This window comes from Numida meleagris, chromosome 2, assembly GCF_002078875.1.
Source record: "Numida meleagris isolate 19003 breed g44 Domestic line chromosome 2, NumMel1.0, whole genome shotgun sequence".
Classification (NCBI taxonomy): Eukaryota; Metazoa; Chordata; class Aves; order Galliformes; family Numididae; genus Numida; species Numida meleagris.
This window is the reverse complement of record NC_034410.1, coordinates 46,273,630-46,286,700: the sequence shown is the minus strand read 5'-3', so window position 1 is coordinate 46,286,700 and position 13,071 is coordinate 46,273,630. Positions and strand designations below refer to the sequence as shown.

Below are 13,071 nucleotides of genomic sequence, written 5' to 3'. Positions count from 1 at the left end.
TTCCTGAAGTTCATTAGGATATCAATCATGAGCTCTCACAGTGTTGATGAAGGTGATCTCCTTATTTGTTAACAGAAATCAGACTGTGCTAGCCATACTGCCATATCCAAGTAAAGCCTGGGCAGGAACAGCATAAATGCCATCTTGGTGTTATGCCGATTAGATTTGTATCACCTTTGCTATTTTCATAGCTCAAACAGCTAAACAGGTCAGTATTAGCATCTGCTTTGTCCACAACAGCTTGCAGGGTAAATGTTACTTTCCAGTCAGCAGAATGGAACCTAGCCAGTTGTTTTCAGAAGTTCATGAATAGGAACAAGTCATCGTTCTTATTTGTCTATTTATTTATTTGGTATCAAATGATAAAAATGATCCACATGAACATGGAGCCACATGAAGCCCTCTTTTTTAATACTGTTCAGCAGCTGTCAGTTATGTTTAGAGTAATGTTTCTCTTCCAGTTTTTGTAACAAAGATATATTACAGCAAACATATGTTATTTTTAAGAATTCTGCAGATCTGCTTCACTTTAATCTGTCCTTCTAAAAAATACTGATTTTTGTCAATTAGGTGTTTAAATACATTTGAAATTATAACAACAGAAGAGAGCCTGAAGTACAGTAATAATAATAAAAAAATTAGTTTGCTTTCAAGGCATTTTTACTACACAAAGTCAAAAACTAACACTGTAAGGATATTTCTGGCACTCATAAAAAGTAAATAATCACATAATGCATACCCAGATGCTTATTGGTAAACTATGCTTTTGACTGCTCTGAGTGAGAGCTGTGATTCCCAATAGCAAATAGATTTAGCTACAGCAGCTGTAGTAGTTACTGCAGCTCTCTGCCAAAAGTTACATCTCTCTGCTGCTCCTCAGCTGCCATGGTTCTCAATTCACCAGATTCACTCACAAAGTAACTTGCCAACTTACACACCCAGCTGCAAAGTGCACTTTCTGAGCAGAGAAGAGATGCCTTGTGCAGCCCTCCCAACTTCTGGCAGGGCAACAGGGACACAGAGTTAAAACCTCTAGCAGCCAAGACAGCTCTACCTAGAAGTGCAAATGAGAGCCCTAAGATAAAGCTCAGTCAGCCTGAATATGCCTACCACTTATTAGTGAAAACCTACACTCTGTGGCTTGCAGTGGCTTGAAAGGAAAAGCAAACCTTTAAAAGTAAAGTGCAGCAAAAATGTCTATGTAGAAATGGAGTTTCTAATTCGATGAGTTCTGGATTAATAAAACATGCCAGTCAAGCCAGATTGTGACCCTCATCATGTAAGAAAAATCTTTCTTTCCAGAAATGTCACACTCATACTTTTTTAGCGTTCGTATCTTTCTGGCCATTTCTTGTTTTAGTGGCCTTTTTGGGGCCGCTGACCAGTGTGTTGGTGTTCTTGTTTGATGGTTTTTGGGCCCCGCTCCGACCACTGCGTCCTGCATTCTGGTTCTTACTGCGGGCTGTTCGCAGCTTTTGTTCTTGCAGTCTCTGTTCCCATCTCTGTGGAAGGGCAGAAAGAGAGGGAAAGACATTACCACAAATAATCACATCTTAATCGAAGCTATCCAGAACCACAGATCTCAACAGTTTGTGCTCTGTCCTGCATGGCCATCAAGCTCAGTATGCTACAGCTGGATGTAGTGGGAACTTGCCACATACTCTTGGGTGGAGGAATTTCCACAATATCAGCTGATGAAAATGATAACTGCACATCTCTCCTGTGTGTGCTGCATATGAGTGTGCTTCTCATACCTTTCCTCAAATCAAGCGTTTTTAAAGTGTGGTTAAGTGGTTAGGCGGTCCAAAATATGGAGATTCACAACACTGCAGCACTCTTTGAGGAACACTCTATGAGGAGCAGCTGAGGGAGCTGGGGTTGTTCAGTCTGGAGAAGAGGAGGCTCAGAGGTGATCTTATCGCTCTCTGTAACTACCTGAAGGGAGGTTGTAGTGAGCTGGGGATCGGCCTCTTCTCTCTTGTAACTAGTGACAGGACGAGGAGGAATGGCCTCAAGTTGCGCCAGGGGAGATTCAGGGTGGACGTTAGGAAATACTACTTTTCTGAAAGAGTGGTCAGGCGCTGGAATGGGCTGCCCAGGGAGGTGGTTGAGTCACCGACCCTGGAGGTGTTCAAGAAATGTTTAGACGTTTTGTTGAGAGACATGGCTTAGTGGGGTTATATTGGTGGTAGGTGGATGGTTGGACTGAAGATCTCGTTGGAAAAGATCTTGTAGATCTTTTCCAACCTTGCTGATTCTATTATTCTTTCACCTCTAGGAACAGAAACACATGTTTGAAGAAAAGAGAGGGAGACAGTAGAAGCTGGAGAAGGTCCTCACCTTTTCCTTCTACTAATGAACTTCTTTGTCTGAAACTCCCAAAGAAGGGGCTTTGCCCAGTGATCAGAGCAAGAGCAATGCTCTGCAGCTTTCCTGTTTGATCTCTCTGTGCTGACCTTGTTGCTACTCAGACTCTCAGCCTGGCTAGAAAAGAGACCAGCCATGCTGTGGTTATGTTAACAGATGTTTTTTGTGGTCCAGAGACAGTTCAAAACACTCATTTTAATCAGTAACTCAATCTAAATGTTGGATGTAAGTCTTCAGAGATGAATGATGGACCTTAAACAAATCTGCTGCAACACCTAGCTCCATACTGGCTATATTCATGTAGGCAGAGTCATCGTACACTTCTTTACCAAACATGTTTCAGGCTACAATTAGAAATAACAGTGTGAGGACCCCACTAAAACACGTGGGCCAGCAACTGGTCATTAAGTTTACAGCTATGGGATTTCAAGAGTCTAAGTTATATGTCACTAATCTCCTGAATCCTGCCTGGTTTAATCTGCAATTGCAATATATATATATATATTTTTTTTTACAATCTTAAAGTTCATTTTCTTTTTCATGAACAGGTTTCATGAGAGTAAGTGAGGAGAAAGGGGAATGATAAAAGCATCAAGTACAGTTGCCTGAAAGAAGTTGGTCTGTAATTTAAAAGCTTCAACAAATGGAAATACACAACCTCTTTCCTCCTCTTTATCATCTATCTGTGGGCTTTAATTAAGGTACGTGTACCTACATGTCTTTAATGCTCTGAAACCTTTTCTGAATTACAGAAAGCTCTTTAACCTCCAGAAGTGTGAGGATGAGTCAGACATCGTCTCCTTTACAATATTAAAGAGTTTACAAGCAGGGAGTGATAACAAGTAAGGGTTAGACTTTTTCCTCCAACATTCCTTGAAAGCAGCGAGGGGAAGCACAATACCTGCAGTGGTCTTTAGCTGGATGTAGCTGGTGAGTAGTCTGTGTCTCAGGACTGCACTCTTTAATGCATCAAAGCCCTTTCAACAGCTGCAGTGGATTTTAACTACCCTTCTTACCCAGTGTGGACTATGTATTCATCTGCTTATCACCAGACAGCTACTTCACTAAGCAGCCACCTAAAGGCAATTCTCGGAGTCATTACTGTAATATGAGTTCACACAAAGATCAGACAACATCCTGCTCAGGGACACTTGGCATAAAATACAAGTAAAATTTTAGAGACTTTAACATTCAAGACTGAAGTTTTCAAATTTTAACTTACATTTATATATAACTAAGCATAGATAAGCAGTCTGATTTTTGGAGGTATTAAAATGTTGAACATTAAATTGTTAAAATTAAAATTAACAATAATACTCACAGGTGTTCTACACATGTAAAGTTCAAGCAAGTTATTAAATGCTGAAAAATCCACAATGGTGTTTAACTTTTTACCGAGAGTATTAACATTCTTTTCTTTGATTGTATTTACCTTAAATCTCTTGTTTAATTGATCCTTCCATTTTTCAACTAGACATCCATCAAGAAGCATCAACCTGAAAACCAAGAAGCAAGCACACGTTACAGATAGTGCTGGTTTTGATTTCTGAGATGTCATTCCAGATGGTTTAACACTGACTGATGTTGAAACGAACTAGCAGGTATTGATAGTTTCTGCATACAGGAAGATGGGCAGAAATGTATTTCAGGCTTTCAAAAAAGAAAACAAACAAACAAAAGAGGACAACAAAGAAAAAAGGCAACACTTTCCTTTAGGTTCTAGAGCCAAAACTACAGTACATAAGTAGTACTGAGAAAACATTAGAGCCCTTTGTCCTCACCTGCCACTGTCCTGAGAGGGAAAACTGTCCTGCCTTGATTGCTGTTAAAAAAAAGTGATGAGTTGGGTAATATCCTATGAAACTGTTTAAATGTCTTTATCACATAGATTTCTGCTTATGTCCTCTGTGTGTGTGCATATATGAGCAGTTTAAATTGATGTATTTGACTTCTTTGCTGAAAAAAGATAGGTTTACATGCACCAGTTAATACCATTTCTCTGACAAATGGTAACAATACCTGACCACCTGCAATTGTCTCCATTGCTGTCTACTAATACATTAGGATTACATTATTTATGTGTTACATGTAATCACTTAATGAGAGTTTTAAAGTGAATTTGGAACAAGTATGGGTGTTGGTATTTGTCTACCAGTGAAATCTGGCCAGCTCCTGTACGAAAATACTGAGTCTAGATACTATAAAATGAATTAAACAAAAGTGTAACTATTAAATGGTATATGCCTTACAGAGCTTCTAAGAGAGTTTATTCTAAAGCATAGCTTCTGAGTCTCAAGGTTGAAACAACTATTTTATAGTGGAGGGATGCTGGAGTTTCTGTATTTTCTCTAGGGATAACTATTTTCAATATTTTTGTTTTCTTCCCTTTTTTTTTTGTCTTGGGGCTTAATATGCTCCAGTACTATTTCCCTAATGCTAAAGGACTTGCCTTAGGCACCAGTGTTGGTGAAGACATCAGAACAAAAATATAAAGGTACACAATTTGCACAGCACTTTGCTGGCGGGTGGGATTCACACTGTGGGGCAGGATCTGACTCCCCACTGTCCGTGAGCCATGTTCACTAATTCCAAAGGAGTATGAAGTGCTGCCACCCACAACCCTTAGTCACTGATTGCCCACTTCGCCCAACCAGGAAGTGGCCGCACTGAGTGCAAACGCTGTAGAACCAAGACTACCATGATACACGTCTCTTCTTTCTTCCAGGGAGAGGTTCGAGAAATACAAATAGGACTGAAGCTACAGCCACAGCATGATGAATGAAACCATGACACGATGTTCACCTGATGCAGCTACTGTTCAAACCAAGTTATTGAGTGAAATCCTAATCCTACCTAAGGGCAATAGGTCTTTTGCCATTGACTTCAGGAGGGCTGCAGCTTCCACCCGTTCTGTCTCTGACATTCAAAGAGTTACTGTAACTCAAAACTTTCTGTTTACATACCACTGAGTTCAACAGGAAACACATATGATAGCTTATGCTGCTTTTGCAAATCCATATGAAATTAAAAACCATCACAAAATATTTAGCGATTGTTGCGCATTCTCCATAGTAAAGGAGAAGATGATGAGGACCTTTCACTTCTGAAATCTCCTCTCCCTAAGAACCTGCTGAGGATTCACTCCAGCAAAGCCCTGCAGCTCAGAGCAATCTGATAGCTATCTCAGTTTTGCTATTTCTGCATGGCCCAGAGCACCTCTCCATAACAAAGCTAACACAAGTAGAGGGTTCTAAATTAATCTTTGTGAAATACTTCCAGATCTGGAGGGGAAAGGTGCTGTGTAATAATAAAATACTCGTAATAATAAAAAAGTTGTGAAACCCCTAGTTCCCCCCCCTAAAATAAGCTATAATAGTAAAGTATCAGATGGCAGCTTGAACAAGCATTAGAAACACCTGTACAATTCTTTTAAAATATCAACACAAAAAATGGCCGAAAATATGGATATGGTCCATTAAGTTCTGCACGTAGATGTTTTACAATCCATACACATGTTCTGTATGTTAGCAGTCATATACAAAACCAGTTTGTACATTTTACAAACAGTCTTACCTCCGATCCACAGCATGGAGGCACATGTATCAATCACACCACAACCCGTCCTACTGGCATCACTTCTACCATTACTTTGGGGTGCTAATGGATGGGACATTGCCCTGTGCCTCAAGAACCCAAAAAGAAAAGCATGCTGCGGTCCACTGCTTCCTCTCCTCCAGACCAGCATGCTGGATTTCCTTCCATGCCTGGGGCTAGGCTGACTGCCAGAGAAAAGGTCTGGTAAAGTCAGTTTTGTTTTGACTTTTAATCATACAGCAGAACTGGCAAGCTGCTCTGAGCATATTTACTTTTCATCTGCCATCCGGGAGGCACAGCTCCAGTGGCTGCAGCTTTGGCTGGTCCCAGCACAGCTGTGGGACAAGAAACATCTCGCTGATGGCATCGGTCCGAAGCCTAGACAGGCCAGAGAAGAAGGGCTGGCTCTGTGTCCTGTGGACTCCCATCCCCTGCCTTGGGACAGAACTCTGCTTTCCTCCGAGTCACTACACCATCCTACCAGCACGGACCACCAGTGGGCTGGTAGCATGTACCTGCAGCAGTCCTAGAGAACAGATAGCAGTAGTTGCCTCCACTGCCTGCAGTGTACCTAGCAATTGGCCACCAGCACCCAACAACACCATGGTTTGTGGGTTACAGGTGAGATTAATTAAGTGGAAGAAGTTAATTGTGAAGGTCATTGCGACATGGAGGTGTAGTATTAATGACAGGTTTGCCAAGTGACCCGAAAGGGAGTTGTGTTGCCCTCCTTCCCTCCCATCACACTGAACCACATCGCAGGTGCCCACCTGGAGCGCCACTCATAGCACATGATAAGGACATCCTGCTTCGGCTGCAGAGGTGGGCACTGGCAGGATGAATTGGTCAGGAGAGGCACTTGGGACTGAGCAATTGGCATCGAGGACTTCAAGATGTCTTTTACTTCAACCACAGTCGTTATCTCATTGCAGTTCCCTCTCTCCACACTTTTTACTTTCGCATGAATGACTGCAAGTAGAAAAATAGTGGCGTAAGAACAACAAACAGTCTCGGAAATTTAAACACCACCTAAAATTAAATAAAACACATTAAATTGAAAGCTGTTGTTTTGGCTGAGAAACTAGAGCTCTTTCTTCATGTGCGGGCACATACAGTGGCTTAGAATAACAGAGGACTGATCCCGATTTTGGTTTTCAGCAGGACTGTTGACAACTGTGAAATGAAACATGTGCTTAAAGCTCTGCCAGATCAGGCCAGGCGACCTAGCTGGGAATCACACACACAGGCAGCTCTTTTGAGTCAGCTGAGAGCAACTCCTCACATGCATCTGGGCTGTTCTACATCCACGTGTTGCTGCTTCCAATTAAGCAATGAATAATTTAACCTCATAGATGGTATACAGCCTTATCAATAGCAAAGTCATTTCACCACAGGTCACATCCAATAACTCACGTCTTCTCTTAAATATAAGAAAGGAAGGCATTAAACAAGTACTTAGAAGTGAAGAGGCTTGGGACTTCCATGCTGTACTCAGTTAATAACTTTTTTTCTTCTTTTACGTTCAGATTACGGAGCAGTAGTAACATTCTCATCTAAAATAAACCATGAAAGAGGTTCTTCTGATTCTGAATGCACAAGCAGTCACATTTTTATCTTTTACTGAAGAAATCCGCATATCCACAAGGCTAAGGAGGAGTTCTGCAGATGGCTCTGACATAGATACCAGCCTGTCTTTGAGCCTGAGCAACTCAGGAGTATCTGCCACTGCCCTGTGCTGAGCACCAGGTGGGAGAAGTGGAACAAAATGAGGGACTTTGTCGCTAGGAAATGTCAAAATAGGAAGGATCTTATTATCGAATGGTCACAACATTCTTTTGTGAAGAAGAAAGAGAATTTCAGTTTTAGAGACTCACAATTCATTTTCAAAGTCTGATCAAAACCAATGTACCTCCTACATAACAGGGATTATTTTGAAACTGTTCACCTATAATATTTATTTTTAAAAGTAGGTGGAATTTTCTGTAATGAATGCAGATGTTGGCTTCATATTGATAGCACAAAAGATATATGATGCATGGAATGACTTATGAAAACATTTTCAAATTACACCTATCAGAACAGCTATGGGTCTATAATCAGCTACGGTGCTCACAGCTTTAACAACTAAGAAAAGTTCTGACCAGCTAGAAATACAATCTGTAGTATGTATTACTTCAAAGCATTTCAGAAAAATGTGGTTTTTGTTTGCAACTTGCTCTCCCTTGTCTTGTTTATCAATCCCTCTTACATGTTCACATGCCTATCTATTTTTGAGGAGGCTAGATGAAAATCTACCTCTCAACAACAAAAATCTTGATTTTACAAATTCAGTGGAATGAAATCCTTCAATCTTTTCTTAATTTTGGAACCCAACTTGCAGTTTTTATTCCAGTACCACTCCCACTGAAGCCCCTGCAATCAGAATTTGCGTGACTAACGCCTGCGTTTCATGTCTGAACAATCATTTTGTACCACTTCATTTACACATACTTCAGATCAGTGTGAAAATTCATTGTCCCACCTGAACACATCCTTACAGTGTATCAAGATGGGCTAAGGAATTACATAAAGAGAATATATCTTATAAATGAACCAAAATGCCCTGACAAGAAAGTTTGCAATATCCTTTCTAAGTTAGTTGCTCAATGTGAGCAACTGTCTTGGATTATTTTTTTCCATGTACTAACAAAGAAGCCAGTAACTACAAACTTACTTTCATTTGCTATCAGATAAACAGCAATCGACTGCATATAACATCTCGATTGCAAGAGAATTGAGTACTTCCCTCGAAGAAACAGCTTTTCCCTGAGAAAAAGTCCATAAAGTGCAAAGCCTGATACTGCATGTTCAATTCATTGTTAACGGGGATTTTTCTATTCACATTACAGTTGTTTAATCTGGTACGTAACCAACGTTAGCTAGTGTTTTTCCTGACTCCCAGCAGCAGAAAGCCCATGGACAGGGACAGGAGGGTAGGGGGGTGCAGTGAATACTTACTTGTACTGCCAAAATGTCATGCAACGCAAAAACTATCAGCCAACTCCTTGCCCAGCTGCTGCAAATTGTCACTTAACCTGTGACAATTCCCCACCAGATGAAGCTCTGGCTAGCGAGTTAAAGAATATACATGTGTAATAAAAAAGTTGTACCTCACTGTGGCTTTTTTTTACATTTAAAAGCTCTATTTAGCTAATAAATCTGTTAATTCCAGCTGCTGGACAAGCACAGGAGCTGGCCAAGCAGCACAGGGCCATGCTCAGCCGCACTCGCTGGAGTGCCCTTTGCAGCAGCAAGCGCTATTCCTGCAGGGTAATCTGTTGGTCCTGGCGTACACTACTGAAATTCCACATTTCCCCAGAAAAGCGGGAAACAGTGACCGTCTGTGTGCTGGTCACTGATGCCCATGAAAAGCATTGGGATGGAGAAGCCTCAGCACCCGCGGTTTGGAGATGGGGCCTGGAGTGGGGGCAAGCACAGGCATGTGAAAGGGAGCAGGGCAAAGCCTGCAGCACTTACTGTAGCTGTAGTTCTTGGCCAGGTAGGTCGACAGCGTAGGCTTCGTCTTTTTGCACCTGCATCGCTCTTCGGGGGGAGAGAAGGGGAGCGGTTACGGAGTGCGGGGCGAGAAGGGGAGGTGGGGAGGTCCCCCAGGCTCACCCTGGCCGCGGCTCCTGCACTCGGGCTGCGGGGGTCTGTCCGGCACCAGCACGCCCTGCGTGAAGTCCGTCCACTTCCCATCTGCAAACAGAGGGGCTGTCGGGGGGTCGGGGCCGGGGGGTGCCGCGAGATCAGGGGCCGCCCCCCGCCGCCCCGCCGCCCCCGGCCGGGCGCTCACCCACCCTCGGGCAGGTCGGTGACGATGGCCTCGGGGGAGATGCAGACGCCGCGGTCGTAGACGGGGAGGTCGTCGCAGGCCAGGCTGTCGGGCCAGCTGTGATTGTAGCGGCGCATGATGGGCTCGCAGCCGTCGCGGGCGCGCTGGCAGACGGAGCGGCAGGGTTTGATGGGGTCGTAGAGGAACTCCAGCGTGCAGATGGGCGCGTACATGGCGCAGAGGAAGAAGGGGAGGACCGGGCTGCAGCCGGTGCCCACCAGCTCCTCGTACTGCTCGATGGCCAGCACGGCGTTCTCCTGCGTGCTGTGGTGGAGGTGGTTGGGCATGCGGGTGATGTTCCAGGGCATGGGGCGGCACATGGGGATGCGCACCGCCTCGCACGGCGCGCCCTGCGCCCGCGGGCTCACCCGCAGCCACAGGGACACGGCCACCAAGGCGCGCAGCATCCTCTTCCTCCGCCTCCTTCGCCTCCTCCTCAGCCGCCTCCTCCTCCTCCTCAGCCGCCGCCCCTGAGTCCGGCTGCACTTGGTGTCGGGAGCGGCGCCGACAGCCATGGAAATCGCGGGACGGCATTTATACCGGCGGCACGCGTGACGTGGGGCCGATCCGCTCCCCGGGCAGCCCCGCCGCGCCGGAGGAGGTGTGCGTGTGTGCGTGCGTGTGCGCGCTGGGCCGGCACCGTGACATCACCTCCACCGCCGTAATCCCCGCCGGCATCGCCGCGCCCCTCTCTCAGGCGTGTAACGCGTTCCCGGAGGTGGAAGCGGGGGCGAAGCCAAACAAACGCACACGCGCCCGTCCCCCGCGGGCCGACCCCGCGCTCCGCAGAAAGTTTTGGTGCGGAGCCCCGGCCGCCTCCAGGGGGTTTGGAGGTGCCTCCGTCAGCTCGACGCGGACGGGAGGAGGCGAGGGGCGGGCAGCGAACCGCTCGTTGCCCGTTTTGCCCCTCAGCGGTCGCCATCTGCGAAAGGGGACCCCTCGGGCTCCTCAGTGGCTCGCTTCTCCATACGCCCCTCAACGCAGCGCGAGCAGAGGGAGCCTCGCCCCGGCCCTGCCCCCGCTGTGCGCTGAGGGGCTGTGGGGGAAGCGCGCTGTGCCCCGAGCCTGGCGGGACCCTCCGCTGCCCACGTTCACCTCACGGAGCCCGCGGAGCCGGAGCGCCCTGCGACACGGGCTTGGGCGCGCCCCGGAGAGGGCCGCGGGAGCGCTGTGGCAGTGTCTGCGGGGAAATACTCCATTCCCTCCACGCAGCAGCCCGCTCGTGCCCGTGTAATCCCCGCTGGCAGCACTGGGAGCCCCCCGGCCCGGCGGGTGACCCGCAGGCATCGTCCCTCAGCTGCGAGCGGGCGACATTTTGTGTGTGTGTGTGTGTGTGTATGTGCGTGTAAGGGGGGGACACGGTGCCCACCGGCCCTGCCGGGATCCCCAGGCGACATTTTGTGTGCGTGTGCGTGAGGGGCACACGCGGCGCACGCAGCGCGCTGCCGGCGGCGCCGATGCGGGCTGGGTTGGGGGCGGGCCGCCCCCGCCCCTCCTTCCCTCAGCCCCCCCCCGTTCCCGCGGCGGGCGCGCAGTGCGGCGCGGAGCATGGCGCTGGCGGCGGACGGGCTGCTGCTCCTGCTGCTGGGCGGCCTCCTGGTGCGCGGCGGGGCGGGGGCCGAGCCGTGCCGGGCGCCGGGGCAGTGGGAAGGGCGCAGCGTGCGCTACGAGCACGGCACGGGCCGCAACACGCGGGCCGCTGTCTCTTACGACGGCCTCAACCAGCGCCTCCGCATCCTGGAGGAGAGGAAGGCGCTCATACCCTGCAAGAAGTAGGTGGCGGGGGAAGGGGCCGGGGTCCTCCTCCTGCCCCCCGGGGCCGGGGTCCCTTCGAAGCGCGCGGGAGGCGGGGCTGCCGGGGGCGGCTTGTCACGGGGGGAGGGAGGGAAGGGGCTGGCAGGAGGCATCCGCGCTCCGTGTGTGTGTACGTGCACGGGCAGACGAGCTGTCCGCAGTGCTGCGTCCTACCCTTAGGGATGCTGCGCGCCCCCAGCCCCAAATGCACGGTGTAATGTGAAAAAAATCACCCTTAGAGCCAGGAGTGATATTGTTGGAATAATATCATTCTGGTAAGTTGCTGGCAAGGTTGAGTCACGTTCTCTCTGGCCATTCCCCATTCCTCCAAACGCGAATGAGGTGCAGGGATGAGCACACAGGCGTTACCTGTGCTCAGTGCTTGCACACACTGCACAGGCTGCCCAGCCCTGCAGGACCTCCCTGTTGTTAACTCTGGTTTCTTGGCTGGGTGGAAAATAAGTGCAGGAAGAAGCAGCCTGCAGAAGAGCCTGTGTCTCCTCAGCCTGGAGCCACAGAAGCAGTGATCAGGCCCCCGAGCGCCAGTCCCTCTGACACCACGCCGAGATGTACCTGCCCCCGGGGCTGCCACACCGCCTCTCCCACCCGAAGTTGTTCAGATAACTGCGTCAGCTCTGGAATAAGCCAAGGTGCGGAGCAACCCAGAAATGCTGTATCATCCAACCTGAAACTTCTCTGCTATTGAAAGATCAATACTCGGTTTTGCTCCTGGCTTCTTCCTGCCTATAATCAATTCCTTACCAACACGACACATTCAGTGTTTTCATCTTTCTGAAGTGCTCTCCCTCACTCCTTTCTCTGTCAGCCTCAAAACAGTTTTCACGAGTCTCATTGTAAAGATTCACTTTTCTCCATATTTTTTTTCCCCTTTCCTACTGTTTTGAATAGGAATGGTATGAGGAGTGTTAAAGGCAGCATACAGTTTATTGGTGTTCTGCTAATATGCAGTGCAATCTGACACTGTCCGTACTCCTGTACCCTGTCTTTCAGAAGTCCTGTGTTGACCTGCACATTCAACAAGCATAAAGCTTCTCTACAAAGCCTGATGCAAGTGTTCTCTAGCTTCTGAGCTGCACTGAGCTCATTTCTTTAGGCCTGTGTTTATTTTATTTGAAGACTTTATTTTAAGATGGACTAATTATTTTATATTTTCCACTCAGGGCCAGATTTTGACCTCTGCCAAGATCCGCTCTCATTACGTTTTTGACAAATATTTGCTCTGGACTCTGTTTTGTCTGGGCTTATAGCACTAGCATAGGGTGTGGTGCAGACAGGTGTACTGGCTGCTCACTCTGTTGGTTTTGCCTGCATTGGTTTATCATTGCAGACAATCCCTGACCTCAGGCATCCCCACCATTCTGAGACCCGCCGTGCTTTCTGCCATCCAAAAGCAGAGGGTGGTTTTGTTAGGAGCGTGGCTC

General features: G+C 47.5%; 2 protein-coding genes across 3 annotated transcripts in view; one reads left to right on the top strand and one right to left on the bottom strand.

Moving 5' to 3' along the window:
- SFRP4 (secreted frizzled related protein 4) lies at window positions 137-10,553 on the bottom strand. Of its 2 annotated transcripts, none has more exons than XM_021387972.1 (6): window positions 9,801-10,553; window positions 9,619-9,699; window positions 9,478-9,543; window positions 6,732-6,930; window positions 3,800-3,863; window positions 137-1,502 (listed from the first exon to the last, which is right to left on the bottom strand). In XM_021387972.1, exons 1-6 carry the CDS (start codon window positions 10,348-10,350, stop codon window positions 1,314-1,316), a joined length of 1,149 nt encoding a protein of 382 aa, XP_021243647.1. In that variant the 5' UTR covers window positions 10,351-10,553; the 3' UTR covers window positions 137-1,313. The 2 variants fall into 2 exon arrangements, with proteins under 2 accessions (XP_021243647.1, XP_021243648.1); XM_021387973.1 differs by lacking the exon at window positions 137-1,502 and adding an exon at window positions 2,155-3,443 and having other exon boundaries at window positions 9,801-10,552.
- Window positions 11,356-13,071, top strand: part of EPDR1 (ependymin related 1) — a 32,293-nt gene continuing 30,577 nt past the window's right edge. The window contains exon 1 of the mRNA XM_021387974.1: window positions 11,356-11,607. Coding sequence (XP_021243649.1) covers window positions 11,384-11,607 — 224 coding nt within the window. The 5' untranslated portion in view covers window positions 11,356-11,383. The remainder of the gene's footprint in view (window positions 11,608-13,071) is intronic.

Coding starts and splice junctions, on each gene's coding strand:
- SFRP4 (XM_021387972.1), bottom strand. CDS start 10,350: ATGGCTGTCGGCGCCGCTCCCGACACCAAGTGCAGCCGGACTCAGGGG. Junction 9,700..9,800: donor CGTCACCGACCTGCCCGAGG/GTGGGTGAGCGC, acceptor CTCTGTTTGCAG/ATGGGAAGTGGACGGACTTC. Junction 3,864..6,731: donor TGCTATGAGTGGCGCTCCAG/GTGGGCACCTGC, acceptor CTTGGTTTTCAG/GTTGATGCTTCTTGATGGAT.